Raw genomic sequence first — 26,948 nt, 5'->3', positions numbered from 1 at the left:
TGAGCGACCTGGGGGAGGAGCGCAAACTGAAACCTGTCTTGACAGGGACGCGTTTGTTAATATGGTGGAGAGTTGAAGAGCCTGTTGAAGTGGTTGTGAAATATCAGTGGGGTAGTCCTAGCTGGGGAGTTGAAGAGCCTGTTGAAGTGGCTGTGAAATATCAGTGGGGTAGTCCAAGATTTTGACTATTTATAAAAAGGCAAATAATCAAAGGCATACATATAGGTATAAATATATTAACTCAAAATTCTCACCTTGCATTTCGGATCAGGCCCCTGTCCCTCTGGAAAGTCACTGATAAAGGAGGGAGGCAACAGAGCAGCAGTTACACCTCAGTACTTTATGACTTATTCAAGAGCATATTGCACTGGATCAGCTGGAGTCATACAGTACCTGCTCGAGTGAAGGTAAAAGACTGAACTGCAAAAATAAAGAACAGGTTTTATTCTCAACATAATGGCTTGATATAACACGAAATTATGTAAAATTCTTTTAATTTAGGTATGCGATTGATGTAGAAAGGAAGCAATATGTGAAAAACAATTCAAAATAAAAGTTTGTGTGATGGGGATTTAAGTCTTCACTCGGTCTAAAAGATGGGATTAAGGAGGCATCGCTAAATTATGTTAATCCCCGATGAATTAGGAAATCACACAATCCCACGCAGAGAAGTCTCCAACACACATTATAATAATGACGGACAGCTGTTTGCGCGACGAGTACTGATTCAGAGAATATTTAATATCCAAATCTGGACACACCTCACAGAAACATGCAAATGTGGGGGGTGGGGTGGGGTTTAAAGACCCCTTTTTTGTCAGCATGTAAATTTATTGGGCTGTCCTGCAGGGGGCACTCAGTTGTGAAATAGACAGACATTGTTTCCTTCTTTCTTAGAAATATTTTCCATTTTCCCATTGTTTTTTTTTTTTCAGATTTGTCAAACCATTAATATTTTCCATTTTCCCATTGTTTTTTGTTTTTTTTCAGATTTGTCAAACCATCAAATTCACAAGGTTTCACAACAAAGAGGAATTCAGAGGTACTTTGAAGTTCTTTTTACCTGCATAGTTGCTAAGACCCTTTCTCTTCTTTCTTCTCCAGTACAGCCATGCACTGAAGCCCATAAGGACAATCCAACAAGCCCCGCCCAGACCCGCTATAAAAGCTGGTTGCTTCACCACATCGGAAATGCTGTTGTTGCCCTGCGACCCTGTCATTACATCCCTCAGTTCTGCACCTGTGGGAAACAAAGACATACGCACGGCCACACACGGAGAGCAGACGAATTAGGCTTTACATGTAAATAACCCACAAGTCATTTGTATTTTATTTTTGGTATAAGGCCTGATTATAGTTAAATGAAATGAAATGGCAATGACAGATTTGGATTGTTGGTATAAGGCCTGATTATAGTTAAATCAAATGAAATGGCAATGACAGATTTGAATTGTTTTACATACATATATATATATTTTAAGTTTTGTAATACTGAACACAAATTTATTGTTATTGTTATTGACCAAAATAGCTGTAAAATGCAAGTTAGATAGCTGCATTTAGGGATGTTTGTTGTCCATCACATTCTTGTACTGCACTGGTATTTACAGTACCAGTATATACCAAGTACTTGTAAAGGTTTGCAGCTGAATCTGCCAGCAAAAAAGGTAATTTTCATCATCCATGCTGTCCTAATATTACTGCTGTGTCACTTGACCTTTTCCTGATCCTTAATCAATGTCCCACACAGTGTGATTCCAAAGAGGTATCTGTGTGTACTTACTGCTAACTTTGGCAGCCATTTATTATTTTACTAGTGCACTAGCATATACTGTATATGGATAAGGAGCGCACGTACAAATAGTTTAAAGCAATATTTTAGGGCTATGTACTGTATGTACTGCTGTTTACGTATACAACAGTGGACTATTTGATGACACATTTCTAATACTTTGGTAAACCTTGAAATGCAACCAAACAAAAGGCTGTTCTTGACATCAAATATCAGACCCACAGTTGCCAGAAATAGCCAAATTTGAGACCGTGCATGAATACAAATAAACTACACACACACACACACAAGCAGGCAGGCAGGCAGGCAGTCACAGAAGAAAAAAAATGCATCAGTGCATCCAATAGAGCAGTAATCAATTCAGCAGTGCGCTTATCAAGTTGAGCTGCAAGACACAGGATTGACAGAGCAGCTCCAACAGAGTCTGATTTTCTGTTGCGGCTACTGTGCTGTGAAATTAGATTCACAGTCTCTAGCAGGAAACCCCCCCCCCATCATCAAGGCCCCCGTCCTCATGTCTGCGTCTGCCCTTCCTTTTCCATGTGTATTAAGTGCGTTTTGATGTATCAGTCAAAGTTATAGATGGACAGCGTTTGGCTCCTACACTGATTTTGAATCTATATAAATAGCAGCGGCTGCTAAAATATTGAAGGGTTTTATTGAAATGGCTAACAGTATTTGGCTCCGTGTTACCAGGACTGCTACTCTTAATGAACTGCTATTGATTTCTGGGCTCACGCCTGTCTTGTAAAGTCCCATCTTCTTTCTTCAAGTGCCATAAATTGATAAATCAGTTTTCCACATTCTGTCCTCACCCCCTGCCTCCCACCCTTGTCTGCGATGGGGACCAAGGGCAGCACATTTCGAGGTCCTTTCATTTGACTCCAGGTGTGACATGTGTATGTGCGCAATTGTGAGTGGATTACCCAAGATGATGAGCTGGGGTTTGCTCCTGACCCCCACCCCTGCGCTGGTGCCTGCAGCCACCTCCACATGGTACTGCACTCCGGTCTGCAGACCTCCAACCACCACTGAACGAATGGTTGCGTCCACAGACTTATTGACCTGGAATCGTGTTTCGTTGGCCGAACACCAGATCTGACAGAGATAAAGCCGTTTATTTGTTATTTTCCACGGAAGACGGTGCGGCAGCGCGCTCCTATTCCTGGGTTTGATAAACTGGTAAATTGCAGAGGTGAGTTCTACCGTGTACTGTTGGATGATGCCATTCTGCTCGTCTAAAGGAGGAGGGTCCCAGGACACACTGATGGAAGTGCTGTTATGGCTCCCTACAGTTGCCACCGTGACTTGTTGGGGCGGTGCATCGGGTGCTGTAAAGACAAAAACAACACACACAAAAGAAAATATTGGGAATTGTTTGTAATTTCATCCTCTAAGTTAATTTTAAAACAAAAAAAATCCTAGTAAACTGTAGTAGAGCTTCGAGGTAAGGTACATTTTAATAGACAAATTATAAAAACAGACAAGTGTACAGTTAATACAAACAGATTTTATTTTATTTCATCTCATTTAATTCGACCTAACGTTGACCGAAAGTCTGGTTTACTCCGAATTTTTTTTCACTCTCTTGACCTGTCATTTTCCACTTCCTGTTTGATGTTTAAAACTTTTAAAGACTCTTATCTTATAATACATGTGTCAAACCCAAGGCCCGCGGGCCAAATGCAGCCCACCAAGTCAATTTGTATGGTCCTTGGGAGCTTAAAGTCCATGCAGTATCATTTCATGACCTGATAATTAAAAAAAAAATTAATTACACAGCAATGAACAATATTTGTGTCTTGAATAAATAATAATCAATTGCAGAAACATTTACTAATACATTATAGAGTAGTTACAGCTATTCAGTCTTCCATTTACAACCGGGCCTTCAAGGGGAACTGTGCCCACCCCCCACCTGGTGAAAATGAGTTTGACTCCCCAGTTATATATGGTAGTCCTTTGGAAAAACTGAATGAAACAAGTTGAAACCTCTACAGTCAAATGTCTAATATCCACTTCCCAGCTAGAGGGGGAAAACAAGCGTTTGGCAAGTTTCCACCATTCTTCTTCCTTCCATTGGGTTTTTGGGTATTTTCATTCTCTATCCATCGACTCCCTGCCTTCAGCACAGGTTAAAATGCTCTCTAAAATACTGCAGTCCAAAGTGATTCCTGTGGCATCATCTCTCTCACCTCTCTTTCTCAATGACTTTAAGGTGTAGCCAAACATATATTTATTTCTAACTTTTTAACACGTGTTAAACCTGCTTTTAAAATACACACATTCCACTCTCTAAACATCACTTCACTCTATTATCACAAATTATCAGCACGACCAGGTTCTGTAGGTAGAAATAGGAATTGCAATACAGCTGTAAAATACACAGTCTATGGTAATGTCTTGTTAAACAGATTGTCCTGAGGCAGGTCAGATTGCAAATACAGTACATTCCTCTTCCACTCGAGGTACAATTTTTTATGCCGCTGCATCTGATCTACATATTTCCTGTCAAAGCAGAAGGGGTCGCATGCTGGTTAATATGAGCTGCAAATAAAATCAACAACCCTCCTGCTCTCCATAAGGAAATCTACCACATGTAGCCCCAATTCACAAAACTCATTTGTCTCAATGTATTTTACAGTTTGAAATAAGAAATACATTTTAAAACATACTCCTATTAACCTGTCTAACTTTCGTGTTTTCCTTTGGGTCTAGGTGACCCGGTGGCTGATAATATGCCTTTGGGTGTGTGGGTGTGCTTATACTAAGTTTAAATTAACAATACAAAGAAAAAGGAGGATAAAGGTCAGACACTGAGCAAGCGTTTTGGCAATGGCAAGGAGAACCCTTTTAACAGGAAGAAAAGCTTCAGCAGATCCAGAGAGAGAACCTACAGTTTTTTGAAAAAAAAAAAAAAAAACGGGCTGATTTAACACCTGCAGACTATTTACAGAGCTGTTTAAAAATGTAAAGCTATAGATTTCTTTGCAGCCTATCAGTGGAAATCAGCCATGCTGTAGGTAACTGTTGTGAAACAGGTGGGTCTCACAACAAACAGAAAGATAACGTTGGAAACTTCAAGTGCAAAGATTAAAGACCTGGTGGTAACCTTCTCCTCCAAGCAGAGGGAGGACGGCTGCAGCAACTGTCAGCATTATTCAGTGGTGGGCAATCGAGATGATGGAGGAGTACAAATACCCCAAAGCCTGCCTCCAACACACAGTACATTCTAAGGAGACATCAGCAGCAGGAGGATCTCCTAATGGTTATCACTGCTTCAATAAGTGTCCTCTATAACTCTATAACTCATCAGAGCTAAAGCGCACCTTTAGCCCTGATGGCCCACATCTGCAATACAGTCCCCCTTAAAGGACCGGTTGTAAATGGAAGACTGTATAGATGTAACTATTTCATAAGGTATTAATAAATGTGTCTGCAGTTGATTATTATTTATACAAGTTACAAATATTGTTCATTTGCTCCATGTAAGAAAAAAAAATATTAGGTTAAAATTTTTCAGGTTAAAAAAAACTCAGCAGCATGAACTTTATTATAAGGCAAACTCTTTTTAAGTGGGCCACGCAGAATGACTTGGTGGGCAGAATCTGGCCCGCAGGCCTTGAGTTTGACACGTGTGATGCAATCCTATAGACACTCTGTACGAAGTGTGAGTTTGAGTGGCTCCCCATAAGACAGCAACTCCATTGTCCAAGCTGCAGTAGACCTGAATTAAAGAATCCCAAGACGCACATTAACAGCATGTTCAAATGTTGGGTCTAGGGCAGGCGTGGGCAAACTTTTTGACTTGCGGGCCACAAATGTCCTAAAATTGAACAGGGGGGCCGGGTCAGGAGCAGAAATAAAGGCTAAAATGCTAAAATGCTTTTATAATTTTACACCATCTATTGGAGAAATGTGGGTATTGCAGCGGAAAAAAAAGGCTGAAGTATAATGATAATACAAATAAATTAGATCATTTGGAAATGTTTTGTGGCCCGCATAATAAAACTGAGTGGGCCACATCCGGCCCCCCGGGCCTTAGTTTGCCCATGCCTGGGCTAGGGAAACTTATGAAGGTTCGTTGAGTGCCAGAGATGGTGGTGACGTCACAGAGTCGACAGGCTCTTGTCAAAAAAAAAACTCATTGGAGTGTTTCAAGCATCATTCATCTTGATAATCTGTTTTTTCGCTCTACGCTGCATAAACCCCATCTATTCTGACCTCTTAGGAAACTAATACGCCAATGAGGTTTTCTCATATTTCTCAGCTCTGCATGTTTCCAGACACCATACCTAATATCAATCAATATTAATATTCGCCGAGGTTTAACTACAACATGTTCCCCCAGCCTGCATGGAACTACAATTGATTCAGTGAACCAGTATAAATGATTTCATGGTTTGAAATGTTTGTTTTTCAAAGCAAAGTGAGTCAATCTCACATCGACTTAAAACCTGGTACAAATATCTCGGTGGATATTAGATGGCTTACCTTCCTCCATGGTACGAGCGGTCATGGATTCACTGTCTGCGCCCTGGAACTCGTTGAAGAATGGCCGTACTTTAATTTCATAGACAATGCCCTTCCTCAGACCGGCGAGAGTTATGTCTCTGTCTGAGGAAACCTTCAGGTCCTGCGTCTGCCACTGCCCTGGTGAGGGCAGCCCTGACGTCTGCCGATAAAGGACACGGTAACCTTGGATGAACTGGGATGGATTATCCACCTGGAAGGGAGGAGACAGGGAGTGATAAGTTGTCAACGTAATTAAAAATATTCCAAACATTAATTGGTGAAGCTTTAATCAGATAAATCGGGATAATTTAGGACTGTGCAATTAATCAAATTGGTTTTTTAAAACCACACAAAAAAAAAATGCTGCTGACAAAAATAATATTTATTAAAACTATGTTGCAACACGAAGGATATGTGCACGAGCATGTATTCTGGTGGTGTTTTAAAAAGTCAGCATAAAGATGGCAGTGGGGAGGAGGTGCCAGAAGCAAAGGAGCAGCAGTGTAAAGTCAGCACAAAAACTAAAGTAGGTTCCCAGGTGTGGAAACACTTTGAATTTACAGAGAAAGACAATGTGGATCAGAAACATGTTCTGACAATTTCTTTGAACCAAATAAAACTTAAACGCTGAGTGACTAACAACCAACTAATACAGAGAAAGAAAAGGCAAAGTAGCTGAACATTGACGTTCACATCACAGTCACACGAACAAGACAAATTTGATAGAACAGCAGCAGTACCATCTGAAGTGTAAGTCTTTAAATCATCTTTAATTCAGTATAATCATTAAAGATTATTAAGTATTTTAGGAACATAACATTGGTTTATTTTTTATTTATTTTTAGCATTCTTGTCATGTTGTACCCTGAAGGAGACCTGACGTAGCTCTGTTGGTGGCTACAGAAAACCAGTTTCAACTGAATAACATAACATAACACCATGGCTATCCCCTTTGTTTTCATTCAAATAAGTACAAGTATATTAGACTTTTATTCTTATTTATTCATATTTAATGAAACAGATTTTTTTTAAAAATACCCTGAACATGAAGTGTTTGTGTATTTTTTTCATTTTCAAAATTCATCAAGCAGGCCAGACTGGGCCGGTTTTGGCCCACGGGCCGTATGTTTGGCACCCCTAGTCTAAGGTGAAGCTTAACCCTAGGAATATAGCATGCACTAACGAACTGCACTTTGTATAAATACATCGTTTCAGCCTTCTCTGTATATGGGGGTCCTTAGTTTACAATGTCCTTCCATAAACCTATTAAAGAAATCCTGTTCGATCTTCCGATGAAAGTTTAAAATTGAAAAGTTAAAACGAAGAGCAGAGTGGACAAAGCACACGTGGCGGCATATGTGGAAGACAGCTTTGTTAATTGTATCATATATTGGATTGTGCTAAAGTTTTTATGTCCTAAATTATGATGCTACCACTGTCTTAGCACATGTCCTAGATTATGATGCTACCACTGTCTTAGCGTAGGTGAGTGACATCGGTACACAAATCGGGTAACGTTGCACTGTCGGAACGGAGCTAGGTGAGTGACATCGGTACACAAATCGGAACGGAGCCAAGTCAAGAACCCCCTGTATTTATATATTTACTATCTATCTTTCTTTCAGCCCTTTTTTCCATTACTGGTTGGTCTGGTTGATTGTGCTGCACAATAACCACAAATCAATACATTTCAATTGAAAACCAAGTGCTAACGATGTAGCGTTGGGGGGGGGGCGGCGGGATGTATACGTGATGTGGTAACTGCTTCAGAGCTCATGAGAAGCATTTAACCTGTGTTCTGTCAGTGAAAGTGCACGTTCCATGAATTACATGGTTTAATTAAGCATCACCTCATTAAGGGACGGAAGGAAAAAAAAAGTTGTAGGGTGTGCGAAGCAACTAGACGTGGCCTATAATTATAGGCCTCAGAATAGGCTGAAATTCAACGGAGATGTACAACAAAGTGGTTGAACTTAAAGTAAAAATAAAAGTTTCAATATGATGTGAGAATTGGTGTTAATGCAAAAAGACTTTAAGCCGTAAAGAGGGATTCAAACTACTTTTTACAATTTACATACTTTACATACTAACAATTGCTGCTTACAATTTGCCAAAAAAAAAGAAAAAAGAAAACGCCTACTTTATTTGTATTCTAAATTCATTAATTTCATAATAAATAAAATCTGAAAAGAAAATCATTTCAAAAATCCAAGGTGAAACTAGAATAATGTAATATTCTACAGTCAACCTTTGCAGTTGGATACAATAAAGAACAGTGTTAACTGTCCTTAGCTTACGGTAACTAGCATTAAAATACTACATGCTATGACACTTTATTTTGACAGCGATATATCCACAGATTCTATCGGCCAGATTGATAAAATATAATGTAACTAGCATTAAAATACTACATGCTACATTATTTTGACAGCTATATATCCACAGATTCCATTGGCCAGATTGGTAAACTATAAACAAAATTCTGTAAACAATTGAGTTTACTGTGAAAAAAATATATAACCCTGAATTGATTATTGTGAAAGTAGACTTATGATCTGCTGTGAGTCACTGCTGGAAACAGGGTCTAAGACCCAGCTACTAAATAATGGTTGGGTTGACCTGAGATAATATGACACAGCATGTAGCCAAACTGCATAAATGATTAATAGGTACTTAATGGACATGCCACATTTTAACTGCAAAGACAAATGGATGGTATAGCACCTGTAAGACCTTCACTGAAAATGAGAACTTCCACAACGTTGACAGACTAAAGATTTGCCTAATGCTCGTTCTAATGGATATACTCACAGTCCAGGTGACCTTCACTGAAGTAGAGCTCAGAACCACTGGGTTGTGCATGCTGACAATCACGTCACCCAACTCCTTCTGCACACGGCGGTGATCCACGCCCTGTGATGTAGGACTGATGTCTGGGGAAGAAACCCAGGAGGGATGGTTATAAGAGCGAAAGACAAAACACAGCCCTCTGCATCATCAACGGTAACGATTTTTTTTCTTGTCTGTACCTTGTGTACGGACGGGCTCGGACATGGGGCTCGGATCTCCCACCCCCTGAGAATTTACTGCCCTGATGATGAAGAGGTAGACAGTATTGGGTCGTAGGTCCATCACTGTGTACTCGGTGGTTTTCACGTGGTCTGCTACAGTCTGCCAGCTGTTACTCACGGACTGACTACAAACAGAATAAATCGTATTAGTCGGGTGTAGGCCTGTACCTCTATTACTATAGAGGAAGCTTTTTTTTTTTTGTTATTTATTGAAGTCCGCAGTGCTGTGTGTATCTAACAAGCCCCACTGGGAGCTGGGAAATCATTTATGCTTAACCTGCACTTTCATTTTAAATTGACTGTTGGGCTATGACATACAACCCATTACATGCAATTGCATTTAACTGCCTTGCTGTTGCTCGAGTGCCCACAGCTCACAAAAACAACCCACATATGTTACTGCCTTAAATTCCAGGGTCGCCGAACATAACCTAAGGCCGAAGGTCAAAGACATACCCGAAGGCTTCTAGGACATAGAAAGACACAGGGGAGCCTGTCTCAGGCCCGGGTTCCCATGACAACGAGATACTGCTCTTGGTGACATCAGTGACCGCTGGCTTGGACGGTGGCCCTGGTAGGACTGATGTATTGTGGTACATAAAGTCAACGGGGTCAGTGGGATAGTCGGTGTCTGACAAAGAAAAAAAAAAAAAAGGTAAAACAATTAAATAAATACTTCCAAAACAAAAGCATAGTGTGACAATAATAACATCAATAATAATAATAATAACACTACAAGCTACACTTCTCAACATATTCCTGTACTGTCCTGTTGAAGCTGACCTTTGACATCTAAGAAGGCACTCCATGACGTTTCTCCACTGGAGCTGGTGGCCACACAGGTGTAGAGTCCCGAGTCAGACAACTAACGAGCGAAAGTAAAGAGATTACAATTAAAGCAAAATTTTATCTCGTATGTTTCACAAAACAGTTCACATTACATAATGTGTTGGAAAATTTCATTTTGTGAATTAAGGCTTAACTGATTACATGAACATGATATTTTTATGTTATTTATTACCTAAATAACTACTACATTTTTATTTTTATTTAATTTAATTTTAAAGCTATTCATTATACTATCCTTGAATTAGCACAAACATAACCAGACAAATGAAGCAAAAAGATAGATAATCTTAATTCACATGACAAGGTCTTTTTTGGAAAAATAGCTTTCAAAAGCCTCTTCGACTGCTAACTAATCAATGACAACATTTTTTTAGTACTTACATTTCTTACTTTTCGTATTTGTTCTTTTCTGTTTTATAAGCGACAAGGAGATGTTTTTTTCCTATGACATTGGCCATTAAAGATTTTTTTCTGCTTGAATAAACAATCCAAATAACCCAGACTTGTTTGTCAGGCACTCAGTTCAATGGCCTGGCCGAGGAATGTGTTTCACAGCTAGCAGACAGCAAAAAAGCATTAACCTCCACTGGCCTGCATTTGGCTTGAGAATTGGCTTGAGTGTAGATGGTCGGAAATTTTAACACCACCGAGTGAAAATGGCGGCTCAGTAAGAGCTAACATTAATTTTCCTAATTGATTTTGTCCAATAATAGTCGCCCTTCATCTCCTACGCCATCAACATTATCATCATCGGTGCTGACACAGGAAATAGGCGAGATGACTCTTCTATTTCACATTGGCAGTGTCCATGAGTGCAGCACTTCCTCTCTTTTACTTAGGGAGAGAGTGACGCGGAGAGAAAGCAAAGTACTTTGACACCATGACAGACACTGTATATTGAACATCCGCCATTATATGAGCCTCTGTAGACTGCCATCATTGCACTCCCTGTCCTTTAGTCCTTGAGTCTAGACTAAATATGACTATTTAACTACCTATAAAAACCTACTATCTATTCATCTTTGAAGAGAACCTGGCGGCACACGGCTGTTTGGTTTTTTAGATGCTGATGACATCTGTTCCTTCCCCTGCCATTAAATTACAGAGAAAGACAGTAGACTTTTTATTTGAATCAGCAGTACAGTTTGTACCTAAGTAAAATGCGGCCAATCATGATTTTATTGACAAGGCTATTAGAGTTTGCTAATCAAAGTAAAGCAGCAAAGACAACGTCCGGAATCACAACACAACAAAGGAACCTCTATTGAGAAAAACAGGAGAACTTGCAGTCCTGCAGGAAATTACACTTTTAATATAGTTTTTAGCCCTTTGTAAAGTAAATAAACAATTGGGCATCCTTCTGAGAGAAACTGTTGAAGTTCGGACAAAATGACTGCGACGTAAAAACCACGCTTTTCGCACGTTCTTCAAAATTAGATTCCTAATAGCAACATTTGCTCACACAAACAAAATTGATTGATCTGCGGTGTGACCATTACTGACAGTTGGAGATTAAATATATTGGCTGTCCTTAAAAGGAAAACTTTTATAACTATAGTACTTTTAAAATATTTAATACTTAAGTGCCATATACAGAGAAGGGTTTGTTGTGTGAGCACTTAGCTTCACTGCTAGCTAAATGCTTCCGTAGGCTTGGACCAAGAAGTAGCAGAAGAGCAAAGTACTTACAATCAAAAACCCTTTAATGCCCCTTTAAATGTAGTAATGACATCTTTAAACACCCTTTAATCAACAAAGAATATTGGTTCACAGCATATTAGCAAGCTAACTTCACAGCCTATTGGGTCGCCCCAAATAGGAACAAATACAACTGTGACTCTAGCTGTACTAACCTGTAAATATAATGATGTCGTAAATTGAATCAATCATTACTATCAATGCTAGACTTTAAACACAGAGAGAGTGTTTTTTTTTGGCCAACTTCTGGCTACATGATTAGCACTAGTTCATTTCCTAATAGTTATATAGTCACATTCACTCACCCTGGTATTCTGGATCTGAAGGCTCCCATGGTCGAGTAAGGAAAAGCGAGGGTCCTTTCCGAGCAAACTGGCTCCATTTTTTCGCCAAGAAACCGTCGGCTCCGGATCCCCATTGGCCTGACACTTGAGGAGGGTTACGCCTCCAAGAACCTGTGTTTGGTTGGATGGCCCCTGCCGGATTATAGGTGGTGGACGGTCCTTCAGATCTGTGGGTGGTAATCAAAGAGCAGGTGTGAAAATAAATTCGAAGCAGTGTGATTTTGAAGTTACAGAAGAAAAAAAAAAATCATGAGCACTTTTTACATGTGACTCCTGACATTGCTTCAGTGATTGTGAGACTCTGTCTGATTGTTGTTGTTTTTTTTTAAATCTGGTAGGCCGTTTTTCTTTTTTTTTCTTCTTAGCTGGACAACACGCTTGCAGCAGTGCATCACACCTTTGAGGTTTAATCATTAGATAAGAATTAACGAGGCTTCAGCCACAGTGCTAATTACCAAACTTTTTTTAAAATAATGTCTCCCCCTTAATTCACGAGTGCCCTCTTTAATTCTGACTCATGGATGTACTTCCTTCCTCTTGGATTCACCTCAGCACACAATATTACACCCTAGCTCAGCGTGCCAAACAAACAATGCTTTTTAAGCTTTAAATGGAGGTCTATTATCCAGAGAACTTCCGTTCAATCTGTTGGTGCATTTGTACATTGTAACGTCCCTTTTTGTAAAGAATAGCTCAATGTCCTGGGCTGTTCTTGTTGCCTTGATAACTGTCTTTGTAAATAATTCCGACTGGTTCAAGTTTAACCAAATCTATCAACTTCCCGTGGGAATGAAACGTCGGTTCTGAACTTTTGTACCTTGTCCTGTGGTAATTGCAAGGGACTCAAAGAGTGACCCAGTTTCACATTCACAGAACAAACACCTTTTAGCGAAAAATAAAACGGCACAGTACAATGCCTTTGAGCAGCCGTCACACGTGGGATTCAGCTTAAGTGCATTTGGTGCAGATCCTGTGGACATGCTGGACTCCGAGTAGTTCCGAGACCAAGGACCATTTACACCCGCATTCACACCTAGGATCAATTTCGAGTGTCCAGAACATCTATTTCCTGCACTTGTACAGTTGTAAGACTATGGAAGGAAACCAGTTGACCACACGGAAGAACATGAAAACTCCGTCCAGAAAGACTGAGGTTTAAACCAGCAACCTTTTAGAAAAGAACACTCACCACTCTGCTACTGTTTGTCTGGCTATTAAAACGGAGAGATGACCAGAAAACTTTTTGGTTTTGGTTTGAATAAAGGATTAAGAACAACAACCATTCCAACACAATGAAACACATGACGATCACAGGATTCCAACACAATGAAACACATGACGATTGAGCGAACCTGAATATAAGCCACACCCACTAAATTTAAAAAGAAAAGAAATGATTGTATATATGTTTTTTTCTGAACCATGCCTATCACTTGGCTGGTCACACGTTAGCGTTTTCCTGCTTTGGCGAAAAATATACAAATATCTCTGCAACAAACACTTCAGGCATAACTGACATTAAGTTGCTGCCTGATAAGAAAGGCAGGAGGATTAAGAGGAAAAAAAGCGAACCGGAGACGACGTGAACTATCAGTAATGGTCAAGAGATACAGTAAACAAACAGAGTGAACGGTGCACGAGTCTAACGATATGGTTAAGAGGAAAAAAAGCGAACCGGAGACGACGTGAACTATCAGTAATGGTCATGAGATACAGTAAACAAACATGGTCAGTGCACGAGTCTAATGATATGAAGCAATTACATTCAATACTTAAAAAAAAACCAGCAAAAACCGGCGTTGACGATGGAGAGACCTGTGCTGTCGATGTTCGAGAACCAACAACAGAGGCCACATTTTTTAAATTGTATTAATTTCCATTGTCTACGCTCAACATAACTGATAGTAATAAGATATACCATACTAATATTAATGTCAATGTTCCTAGGATAACATAAGGATTACTGACGGGCATCTACGAATACATTTCTATACCCGTAGGAGGGAGTGAGACGTTTCTCCATTAGCAAATTAGCACTTGATGCTAATGCCGAAGTTTGGCTTTAAAAAAAAAAAAACAGATAGCATTACATCTAGATTAAGGATAAAACATATTTTACTGTCTAATTTTCTCTTCCATTTACGTCTTGCACATTTTATTCAGCGTGTAGCAAATTAGCACTTGATGCTAATGCCAAAGTTTGGCTTTAAATTTAAATTTTCTCTTCCAGTTACGTCTTGCACATTTTATTCAGCGTAGTAATGACATCAGGATTGGTTTGACTGACTAGATTGTGCTTTTATGTGACAAGAAATACATTTGACAAGGCATTCGTGTGTGGTGTGATTTATCAGTTTTAAGATGAAATAATATTAAAAGAAAGAAAGAAAACAGTGCCTCCATAATGTAGACAGGTGATAAATAAAAGGCAGACAATACAACAAGAACATGCTATGAATACACACAGAACAGGTCCATAAATATGTGAAGCAGCAAATGACAATACCCAATACGTAACACTCATGTGATGCACAAAAATATTCGATTGTGCATAAATTTACAAGCCTAATGCGTGGATTGTTGTGCTTATATATATACTATGTATACGACAGAATAAAAACATGATCCATAATGTGGTTTATACATAACAATTAATTTAAAAAAATCAAAACCTTAATTTGAGCTCTCTAATGTAAAGAAATGACCAACAAATACAGTGAAACAATCATGACTCTCACCTTTGGGTGGATGTGAGGTTGATCGCAAATACTGTATTTCTATGTCCTATCACTGTACCAAACATGTTGTATTGTCATATTACTCTCTGGAAAAAAATAAATGTGTGAGCAGTACACGTGTGTGTGTGTGTGTGTGTCCAGTCTTACCGTCTGATACCTCAAGCTGAGCCTTTGCCATTATGCTGCCTGCCACGGTGAGGGCCTGGCAGATGTAATATCCCGCATCGGAGCGTTGCACAGACGAAATGGTCAACTCTCCATCCAGAGACACGGAGAGTCGGCTGTCGTCCTGTACTGGCTGGTTGGGAAACAGAAGATCCTGCGGAAAGTGAAGGTGAAGAACGCTCAAAACCAAAGTCCTCGTCCGATTGTCATCCGTTTTAATTTACTAATTTACTTAGATACCAATCATTTTTCTACTCTATTAGCAATTGTTTAATGTTTAAAATAAGGTTAGGGCGCAATATATAGGGGCATGTTCTTACTGTACAACTGTATGGCAGTATTCACTCAGAAAAGTGGGTCAGCCTCTTTCTACTGGGACTGAATGGTATTTTACCCCCTAAGATAATCCTGCTGTGACAACCTGCAGTCATGGCCATGAAATAGAAACATTAGTGTTGGCTCTTTCTGCACCCGGAGCAGACAAACTGATGGGCAGCAGAGGACATTCCCCCTGCTTCATTATGTCTAATCACTCTAATGCAGTGCAGGACATTGTTTTTGACTAAGTGAGTTTGTTGGTGAGACTGCCAAAAACGATGACGATAAAAGACACTTTATCTGCAGTTCCTTCTCTTGATTTGACCACTTAATGAGAGCCGTGGTGTTTTTTATTTGATTTACCAGTGGTGTTTATTTGTTTTTTTTTTAGATTTTGTATCTGTACAAGAAAAAGAAGTGAATTAATACAATGTACACACAAACATGGCAAATGTAAACACATCCTGAATCAGCATCCTCACCTGGCTTCCCTCCCGCTGCCAAAAGACAGTAGGCTGAGGTTTGCCCCTGGTTTCACAAGGAAAGGTAGCTGTCCGTCCTTGAGCCACAATCTGGTCCCGGGGTCGGACGACGAATTGAGGTGCCTCTGAGATAAACAAGATAAACATAAAAACAATAGGAGAGTATATTAGCCCAAAGGTTTGCCTAAGCTTCAGGTTCATGCTTTATTTATTATTGACAAATGTATAATGTATCTGTCTGCATTATCTGGTATCCAACTGAATCACCTAACGTGAGGTAAATCCTGGAAAATCTAAGTCAAAGTATAGACTGAGATAAGACCCCAAACAATTCATTTTGACCTAAAATTATTTTAAAATATTGTTACTGTTAAATACTGTTATTTTAGACTCAACCGAACAATGAAACGACCCCTGTATTTCTAACTAATCAATATAAATAAATTCAATTAATTATCACAGAGTTTTTGCTCAAATATCATAGTGTACGTAGGATTTTGCAAAATGCAATCTGTGAAGTGTAAAACTCTAATCTCCAACCTCCAGCAGTACTAGTAACACCGAGAACAAAATCCCTTCAATAGTCATAAACAACAACAACAACAACAACAAAAAAAAGACAAATTTTGTTCAATCAATCAAAACCGTAGCTTGAAATCATCCGCTAATCCTCTCTGGCAAACGCCTCTCTGTCATTCAAATGATTTAGCAAATCAGTCTGAAATAGTGCCTCCAGTACCATATGTTTTTTTTCCCCCCCAAAATCCTGCAGTTTTGCGACAGTACATGCAAGTGATGAGCATGCACACACAAATGGGTGATCGCGTGAAAGACAGGTGGAAGCAGCACGTGCACAAAGCTTCAGCTCTTACTTACCAATAGGCTGGACTGATGGGACAATGAAAGAGTGGAAGTGAAAGTGAAAGATGACAAAGCCATGAGTTAGACAGGAGCACAGAGAGGAGATAGAAAATTGAATGACTAAGTTAAGGCGGGATACAATGAAGATCATGTCACTGTGCTGACGGCATGAAAGGGAAAACGCAATGTCGCCTCGATAAATGAAACTGAGCAGTGATTATCAACTGGCGGCCCGTGGGCTGAATCTGGCCCGTTGAACCGTCTAATTCAGCCCGCAACTGGATTCCAAAATAAAATGTCAAATAATAATGTTGATAGTGAGTGCCCAGCCCAGAGGGTGTTTTCTAGAAATATTCTGGCCCTCCGACAAATATAGTTGGTGACATCTGTGATAGAGCGACATCATTTACAAAAGTAAATGCACAGAATTATTTATGTGTAGTTATGTGAGGGTAACAGTGATGACAATTCTGAAATATGATTCGATTTTGTCTCTGTCTCTGCATCCAAGTCTAGATTGTTTATTTTTTGGCCTTGACGCGACGCCAACATTTGAATTAACAAATTGGCTGCTGATGAAGATTTATGAAGATACAGTATGTACTGTATACTGTCTGTGTCCATGAGTGCCAATTAAAACATTTTTAAAAATCATTAGATTAGTTTAATATATATTAAATTATGTTATATACAATTTCAACAAAAATATTTTTTTTCATTATGTTATATACAATTTCAACAAAAAAAATTTTTTTACTCCTGTGAGTAATAGCAAAGATTTTATGACAACATGACACATCTGAGTGCGACGACAGCAATGCTTCGAAAATAGGGCTTCACTTTCACTTTCCACACCATACATTCATTATAAGCACAGATGCACCAATGACTGGCTGTTCAGCACACACTCTTTGTCAGTTTTGTGGCCAATCATTTTGCATTTCAGTATTGAGCGGGAGTTCAGGAGCACAAGCGGTAGCTAACCGGACTAGCATGCCTTTTCTCGTCTGCTTTTGTTTAGCTTAGCATGTGGTTATCTCTCATTAACCAGCGCAAGCATAAGCAAACGGTTCAACTTCAAATGCTACGAAGGCAGCGTTGAAATCTGAACTTGAACCCTCGCGCTTAACAATAACACGTGGAAGAATCAATAATTAAGCAAGAGTAAATGGAAACATTTTTTTATTGCTCGTCTGGTTTATAAACAACATTGGCCGGGACGTAGCTTCCTCCAATTGATCTGGTGTAAATATGAAGTGAGTGGGCCTGATGGAGGATAGGACACCCCCCCCCCAACCCCCCATGAGAGGTTCACTTAAAACGCGGTGGTATTGTTCCTATCTGGAGCCTAGCTGGAGATTTGAAGCAATCAACAAGCCCAATACTAGGAAATGCTGAGGTGAGGTCTAGCCTTTCAACAGGGGGCAAATAACGCCGGCAAAGTGGGCAATAAAGGTCTTATTGTGCTGCGGTATCCTTTGAGAGACACAAACACTGAAGATGGGTTATGAGTCTCGCACAGTCCATGTGGAAGTTACCCACCTCTAATTGTCAGGTAGGCAGAGGCTTCCACTTTACCCACAGGGTTTTCAGCAATGCACGTAAAGGTTCCCTGGTCACCGACTGTTGCCTTCTTAATCTTGAGTAGGAAGTCATCTTTTTCATATCGGATGTCATACCTAGAAAAAAAAAAAAAAAGATAATATGAAGATACACATAGATGTATATATGAGTGTATAGTTCATTCATTCTAATGAACAAAAAACAAAATAAGAAGAAAGCACCCAAGAGGAACACAAAAAGAAATCAATTTTAAGAACAGAAAAAAAAACAGGCTATTATAATCAGATAGGCAGAAAAATAGACTTAAAAAAAAAATAAGTGGAACACAGACATGGAAGCAGCAAAACTTCAGTGCAGTTGATTTGAAAAGGAAATGAGAATAATTACACACAGATGAAGGTGTGCCAAAATGAAAGTTGCCTTCAGCTGGAAACCTGACTGTCTGATTATTCCAGCATTTAAAAAGACACAGCCACCGCTGCACAGTGTTCTGTGGTAAATAAACTAGATAAATGAAACACAGTCAACACAAGAAACAGTCTGAGCGCGAGGGCCTGATTAATAGGCCGAAGAGTGGAAAAAAAAATGGCTGCAAATTCATAGTGTTATTTAAACCAGAAGGATCATTGGCCAAACTGTAATGTAATAGCGGTGCAGTCAGCGTGAGAGAAGCATCTCTGAATCTTCCAGAGTTTAGATAAGCACTTCAGAGAGATGGTAGTCACAGAATGAGAATACTGGAGCCAGGAGTTATGCACTTCCTCTCTGGAGTCCCCTTTGGGGTACGAGGAATCCTCTGAAATTGTCCAGCCAGCCTTACTGATTCGGAGATGAAGGCAAGTCAGGCAGAGAAACGGCATGAGAGGTGAGAGGAGGAGAGTAGTCACATATGAAACAGATGTTGGAAAAAGAAAAAGAAAAGGAGTGTGGGCAGAATATCGATGGACGTGCTTGCGTCTGTCTCATGTCTGCTGAGGACTCAAGTCACAGCACATCTCTGACCCAGATACAGACATCCCAGGAGGCTGATGGGGCTTTACAAAAGGAATTAAAGGAAGGGAAAAAGGGGAAGTGAGGCACGACAGGTCCTAAAGTAGGACATGTTTCTGGAGTCAAGGGGCAAAAAAGCAGAGAGCACGACAGAAAAGCGAGGGAAGACAGCCAGTCAGAGATTTCTGATATATTTAGGAGGAGGAGGTTTAGGAATTAATTCGCTTTTCGAACCAGGTCCTTTTTTATGTTTTTTTTTATCTATCTATCTATCTATCTATCTATCTATCTATCTATCTATCTATCTATCTATCTATCTATCTATCTATCTATCTATCTATCCATCCATCCATCCATCCATCCATCCATCTATCTATCTATCTATCCATCTTTTCCATCTGTTCTTATTTGTCCAGATAACAAATCCAAATAATGGAAATACATATATTTCAAAATGTCTGGAAAACATGCTATAGTATAAAATCTCAAACCATAACTTTAACTCTGTACATTTTCTTTTTTTTTTCTCTCAAACCATAACTTTAACTCTGTACAATTGTTTTCTCATACAGTTGAATTTCAGTCACCACTGCGCCGCTTGACATTGATTTTGTAGATCACGTCAAGAACTTCTTTCAAAACTTTTGTCCTCAGTCCTTGTCCTCAACAGTAATAATGGGTCAACAATCAACGTGACGACTGTGTCAGTCAACCTGTCAGCCAATGACTGACGTCCCGCCCTGCGTCAGTGAGGCTACTCGAACGCAAGCCTGGGGTCTGACCTGATGTTGTTTGACGTTGTTTCCAGAAACACATGTTGTTTGGTGAGAAAAAGGAGATTAGCAAGTAGCCACACAAATCGGATTATTGTTCAAGATGAATTCGTCACTTTAAGCCACCTGGCCATACATAGTAAAGCTACGTGTCTTCACCTTCAGGGATATAAGTTACCATTCATATTTTAAATACTACATCAATTGTTTGGCTAGCTTAAAAATATATGCTTACAAAATGTCATTTGCGTGCTTTACCAGTGACCGAAACATAATGTGAGGATGTTTTTTTTTCCCCACCAAATTATATTTAATCAAAATTGAGTGACAGCTGCTGACAGTTAGGGATCAACAAACTGTAACTCCATACCAGTTCTTGTACTTCAATTCTCATTTTCTTTGTTTCCTATCCATGGCTAATCCTTTAAAACTCTGTTTCTGGGGAGATGCTAACCAAAACAATATTTATGAATACGTTTTATACTTTTCTCCACTACATAATCGTTTTGCAGGAACGCTGCTGCTGAAACATGTCATCATCATTGTTGTGGGAATAAAAATGGCAAAATATGGAACCCCTAGTTGTATGGAATGAGAAAATGACTGAAGTTTACACTTTTGCTCCCAATATAACCCCATAAACTGTTTTTTTTTTCTTTCAAATTTAAATTATTTTTGGAATCCTGTGTCACTGGTCTGCTCGAAATGTAACTTTGGATATAAATGTGAATGAAATGGAATTTTAATGAGCACTCGTAAAACCTAACCCTACACAACCACATGGTAATTACTGCAATAACAGGAAGGTGAGACAGTAAATTGCCCTTAAGTGTTTACTGCAGTGTTTGTTTGTTTGTTTGTTTGTTTGCATATAGCTTCTTGGCCATTACAATCCTTTTCTTCTAATACCAGCTGTGACTCACTCCCACGTCCAAGTTATTACACATATGGTCATGTACTAAGTACAATTAATTTATTATTTTAATATTAATTGATGTATTTTTGCTGCCACTTGGAACTAAACCCCTAGTTGTATGGAATTAATTCAATTAAACCTGTTTTTGTTGCTCTTTATAGTATTTCATGCACACACACAAAAAAAAAAACAACAGAGAAAAATTAGGGAAAAAAAAAATCCTATTATGCCAAAAACTCAAAGCTTCAGTCCAAAATCTTTTGCCAAGTGCAGTTGGCAAGTCTACTAAGGGGAGTTGGAAAAATGGCTCCTCAAAAAATTGAAAAATCTGTTTAAGACCAACAAGAAGAGCAGGTGCAATTGACTTCCCCCCTGACAATTTAACAGCAACAAAATCTGCCGGAAATTTGTGAGCACCAACAAAGCGCTGACCTCGTAAAAACTGCAGAAAATAACACTGCAGGAAAGCTGTTACTTTTTGGCACAAGCCTTGTCACATTAGCCGAGAACCACTGCTGCTGTCCGTGCTTCATCATGAGATGTTTCCAAAAGGAGATTATATGACAGCTTCAAGTAAGTCCTTTATTCACTCTGAATTTTACAGAGTAGTCTTTAAAGTAATAATTTGTCCCTCTAAACCTAGTCTTTTATCACGGAACAGTAAATAATTGCAACATGCAAAAGTCTGCAGGTCTCCTTAGATACAGTCGAGGTAATGTCGGGTTATGTGCTTCCTGAATGTTTTATGCCGTAAGAGGCTAACAAAGCCTCATCAGTCATAATGTAACGTTTCACAGAACTATAAATCATTTATAAGTTACACACCACCAAAGAATTGCTCCTGGTTTAATATTCCGACCGTGGTCCGTCTGTAAGTGACCTTTGTCTCGCATTGTTATGCACACAGTGTTAAAGCACAAACGCAAACGTAGGACACTGGATTCATAGACATAAACATTCCTTACCTGCTGCGGGGGATATCAACGTCTTCCTTTCTCCAGCGCAGTGTGGGTGTAGGGTCACCGCTGACCTGACACCTGAACTCTACACTTTCGTCCACCAGGATCACCTGGTTCACAGGCCTCTGGACAAACACTGGTCTCTCTGGATGGTCAGAAGCAGACAAGACGCAGTAAATCATTTAACTGAAGAAGTGCATATTTATATATGGCTATTATATTATATGATATTTAAATGGCTATTTAAGCCAGGCTGTTATTGCTTACCATAAACTGACAGTTGGGCTTTTTCACTTTCCCTCTCTCCAACCATGTTGCTTGCGACACAGACATAAATTCCCACATCGGTCTTTTTAGTGTTTGAAATGGTCAGCTTTCCCGCACGTATCTAACAAAAAAGAGGAATTACTGTTATTCCATCCCTATATTCACTAAGACTATGAGTCACTTTACTGCAGTGACGTGCGGTGAGGTTCATGGCTGGTGAGGCATTGACTTCTCTGGGTTCAGATTTACGAAAAAGTACATCTTATTTTACTATTCATCCAACATCATCACCTGGTAATGCTTCATATATCATCACCATTCCTCTTTCAAACAACACAAACATATACAGGAACATATTTGTCCTACAAAGAACGCTTCTTTTATACAAATAGACAGAGCACTCTTCTGGTGTCTAAGAAATTCAAATTAACTGTAAACAAATTAAAGAATAGAGATGAGTGCAGCACAAATTTAATTTTGACCTTCAGACGCCCCCTAGAGGTGAGGCAGAGTACTGCCTGCCTCCCCTGCTGACTTTCGCTGACAATCAGCAGCAACAATTCTCTAACACAGACATTAAAGACATTACACAGACTGTAGAGAGTCGTGCTGTAGAACAAATATTTCTGTAAAGTTCATATTGGCGACATGCTGAGGAACAGAAACGGGCACGCGTTTTTATTGGATTCCGCAGTCAGAAGTGAGGCACAGCTCTCCACCGCCTCACCTGGGATTTCTGCCCTGTATTTGATCGCAAAATACTCAAATTCAGCAATTCTTCCATATGAAACTGTGAAAAAATGTGTAGAGTCATATCAGTGGAAAATATTAATATTTATATTATGTACTTTTTTTATCATGATGGAAGGAGAGGCGCTGCCTCCCCTGACCGCACGTCACTGCATTACTGGCACAGTAGTGACCACAAGAAGCACACCAACCGTGATCCTGTCATCTTTGAGGTCAAGACGACTCTTGTCTTTTCTCCAGAAAGTGGTGGGCTCTGGATGGCCGCGTGGAGGCTGACACTCAAAACTGGCAGTGTCTCCGACCGATACAACGGCGTCCTGTGGGTTCAGTCTGAAGTCGTCACGTAGCACTAAAGCGACAAAAAAACAGGAAACAGTTACTGTGGCTGGTACCAACTCCTTGTTCGGTAAATTAGAGTGAATTTGAAATTCCTCGTCAGATTAGAAACACCATTCACCAATTAAGTCTGGAAAAAAACTCCATATAAAGTTCCATTTTTTGTATATGTTTTTTATCTTTTCCTTTTTAATTTTAATGAAAAAAAGTGACACTGTGAAAGGACTGTCGCCCGAACCTTCACACCTGTTAATCATTATTGCTCTCTGGCTTCGACTAATTCACATCAATCGCTCAATTAAAAGGGATGGTAATGAGACAGACAGCAATTTGAGAGCACTTCCTGCAAACGCTTGTGATTGGCCTTATTCCAGAGGATTCTTTAACACATGCCAAATATAAATCAGTGCTTCCACTCACATTTAGTGGAATGATCATCCAAATACAAGACAGTTGTGAACCTCCTGTCAGTATGAACCAAAACCAGATAAAAGGCAATGGCATTCAGTTATTCATTAGTATACTCACTACAATATTCACACAAAAAAATACAAAAATTGAGTAGTTGCTAACATAAACATAAATATTAAGGGGCTAGAAAAGCGAATGAAAAAATTTTAAAATAGTGTCACTCTTTAAGGTCCAGATCACCTTTAACCTTCAGTCTTGGTAAATCACACAATAAAATGTTAAAGTGTGTTGTGTGTTTGACTCACAGGAAGCACATAAATGTTTACATTTGGACGTCTGGCTGATAAATCGATGGACTAATAAAGGCTCCTTTTCACCACTGAGTTCATTCAGCCCTGATTACACCAAGATGAGGACGTCATTTTTTAATGCGAGGAGACAAGAAACCAGGTGAGTCATCAGACAAACTACTTAGACCAAACCAAAACCTTAGTTTTATTGTCATCAAAAATGAAGATATAAGGGGGCCATGCATTCATTAATATTACTCAGACAACCTAACAGTGGCTGCAAAGAATGTGCCATCCTTCTCCTCATCCACAATCATCCACAAAACAGTGGAAAAAGATACCGATAAGAATACATCCCTGAGGGAGTTAGTACAGGGAAAATATAAAAGGATCCAAAAAACGAGTCCCTTGTGGCACAATGCAGAAATGAGGCATTTTGTAGACAATCAAATCACCTCACTGACAGAGAAGCTTCTGTCATTAAGCTAGAAACCAGAAATGACCAGTACTGTATTATATTCCTGTTTAAAGAGTCAATTAGTTGGGTTTTGTTCTTGTCTAGAAGCTTTGAAAAGAAGGGTAGTTTTAAAAATCGGATCGAGTTGCTCAAAATCATAAGAGCACTGGACAGATATGAAGGGAAGATAACAATAAGTTGAGTTTATAACGCCTAAAATATCAGAGGATTGTGGGAGTTAGCATTCATTATAAGAGAAAAGTAATTATTTTTTATTGTGTTTTACTTATTAATTTTTTAATAACTCTAACTTTTATGACTCAATTTGATCTTTCATCTGCAGGTTTTTCCTTTTTCCATTTGTGCTATGCTCTCATGCACCCAATTCTAAGCTGCCTAGTTTTTAGCATTTTGTACATGTTTCATGAAAAGAAGAGCTGCTTGTATTTATATTAACATTGCTGTAAATGTTACAAATGCAAGTAGTAATGAGATGGTTTTTGCACTTCATAGGTAACTGTGACCCCTTGGCTGCAAGAGTTGCAAACATAAGATATTGGATTTGAACAGACTGCAATGACTTTTGCCTCAGTCAAATAAATTATAAAAAATGTCATTCAAAATAATGACAGGAAATGTGAAAGAGAACTGACCTTTGCATCTAACCCATTTAGTAAACATTAATAAAAGATCCTCTACCTCAGACTTCATTTTAAGAAAACCATAACCTCTAAGTCAGTGGTTCTCAATTATTTTCTGTCATGCCCACCCCGACCCACATCCCCGCGAATTGAAATACTATTGAGAACCTGATCAAATGTATATTTTTATCTGTACAAACCACTGTATGAGTTGCTGCCACCTAGTGACTGGAGGCTTGTTAACATTTAAGCATTATAGCAGTGGTACACTTTTGCCCAGCGTGCTGTATTCCATTGGAAGCCCCTCACACCACCCCCTGGCACCTCACTCCGCCCCACTATTTGAGAAGTACTGCTCTAGGCTAGGCTCTGGTAGGCCATATGAAATGATTAGGTGGGCCACATTTGGCCTGCGGGCCTTGAGTTTGACAAGTGGTGAAAAGAGGCTGCACCAATAATCACATCAACATCCTGTGAGTCCAACTTGCGCTGGCCTCCAATAATCACATCAACATCCTGTGAGTCTAACTAGTTGTGAATGTTAATGGCAGTTAGGTCTTTAGAGGACTGTACACTGTACTGTACCAAACCCTGACCCAAAAAACAAAGTACGTGAAACATAATACCCCTGTTGGTGGGGATTGTAATGACATCCTTTGGGCTTTAGAAGTTGGGTGAGGTTCAGCCCCCCCCCCAATCCCAGTCAGGGGGACTCATGTCTACTGCTGCTTATACTGTATGGACCAGGATGTGGGCCGCGGGCTACACTTTCAGCACCCAGCAGAGGTTGTTTTGAATCCAGGGTTCCTATTTTGGGGGAAGGGGCGAACTTTAATTATTGTTACCCATTGTAGGCAGACTGAGGAGAGTTACCTTGGCGCAAACATTTTGGGGGGGTGTGTGTTGGCATAAACCCAAAAATAGAGAGAATCTATGGCTCTGTGATGTCCTGAGCAGCCGATTGGGGAATATTCTTGTCTTTGGAAAGACCTTTGGTATTTTTCCACCTCTCGTGGTCTCTGTGGTGCTCTTTACCCCCGTCTCACCTTTTCCAGAAGGTAAATCCGGCAGTGTCATAACCTCTCACTGTACAAGCAGATCCCAGTAACTACCACCAACTGTCCACATTACGCTGACACACATGTACACAAAAAAAGGCATTTAAATCGATGAAAACACAATTTTAAAAACATATGAAAATATAGGGAAAAAAACCACCACCGCTTAAATATACTCTGTTTTCCAGCTAAGCTTGAACATCTCTTCTCCAACCCTGACCTTAAAATTTATGCTAATGGGTCCCTGGGAACAGTGAAGGATTTAGCATTGGAGGACAAAAGAATGAATGATGTCTATTACCAATTTTTTTTTCCTCTTTATTTCTTTTCTGACCTGTTATAACCCCCTCTTCCCATCCTCCACTCCCCTCTTATTTTTCTCCAAGCTTAGCTGATAAAATGAAAGAAAACATGAAAGAGAAAATAATAAACTACTAAATTGTTGCAGACTGTGCAATAAAAGAGTTTATCACATGACCATCTGGCAATTTGTCCGACACAAAAAATGCCCAAATTGCCTGACAGGGCGGAGAAAAACAATGAAATAGGCCCCGTGGCCCAGCTGTCAATCACATCAGGGCTGTGCGCGAGCAAATGAGTGTTCGTTGCAGGGACTATACTCTGACAGAAATATTCCTGGCTGGCTGTCACCTGCTATATAAGCTCGGTGACCCTTCCAAATGAAGGCAACACTCCAGTCGTCC

The 26,948-nt window shown here is 39.5% G+C and overlaps 1 protein-coding gene across 4 annotated transcripts in view; it reads right to left on the bottom strand.

Annotated features, from left to right (window-relative positions):
* The window catches only part of LOC103394755 (roundabout homolog 2-like), a 133,780-nt gene that overhangs the window by 13,643 nt on the left and 93,189 nt on the right, over nt 1-26,948 (bottom strand). For all 4 annotated transcript variants that reach the window (XM_025065561.1, XM_025065560.1, XM_017041923.2 and 1 more), the window contains 17 exons: nt 23,243-23,400; nt 22,302-22,422; nt 22,041-22,179; nt 18,376-18,512; nt 15,973-16,097; nt 15,155-15,326; nt 12,231-12,436; nt 10,162-10,243; nt 9,835-10,009; nt 9,337-9,503; nt 9,119-9,240; nt 6,287-6,518; nt 2,999-3,123; nt 2,719-2,890; nt 1,064-1,240; nt 394-420; nt 255-294 (listed from right to left, as the gene is read on the bottom strand). In XM_025065561.1, coding sequence (XP_024921329.1) covers nt 255-294; nt 394-420; nt 1,064-1,240; nt 2,719-2,890; nt 2,999-3,123; nt 6,287-6,518; nt 9,119-9,240; nt 9,337-9,503; nt 9,835-10,009; nt 10,162-10,243; nt 12,231-12,436; nt 15,155-15,326; nt 15,973-16,097; nt 18,376-18,512; nt 22,041-22,179; nt 22,302-22,422; nt 23,243-23,400 — 2,377 coding nt within the window. The remainder of the gene's footprint in view (nt 1-254; nt 295-393; nt 421-1,063; nt 1,241-2,718; nt 2,891-2,998; nt 3,124-6,286; nt 6,519-9,118; nt 9,241-9,336; nt 9,504-9,834; nt 10,010-10,161; nt 10,244-12,230; nt 12,437-15,154; nt 15,327-15,972; nt 16,098-18,375; nt 18,513-22,040; nt 22,180-22,301; nt 22,423-23,242; nt 23,401-26,948) is intronic.

The sequence above is a fragment of the Cynoglossus semilaevis genome, chromosome 19 (genome assembly GCF_000523025.1).
Source record: "Cynoglossus semilaevis isolate Cse_v1.0 chromosome 19, Cse_v1.0, whole genome shotgun sequence".
Lineage (NCBI taxonomy): Eukaryota > Metazoa > Chordata > Actinopteri > Pleuronectiformes > Cynoglossidae > Cynoglossus > Cynoglossus semilaevis.
The sequence above is the reverse complement of the archived record's forward strand: the minus strand, read 5'-3'. Positions and strand labels throughout refer to the sequence as shown.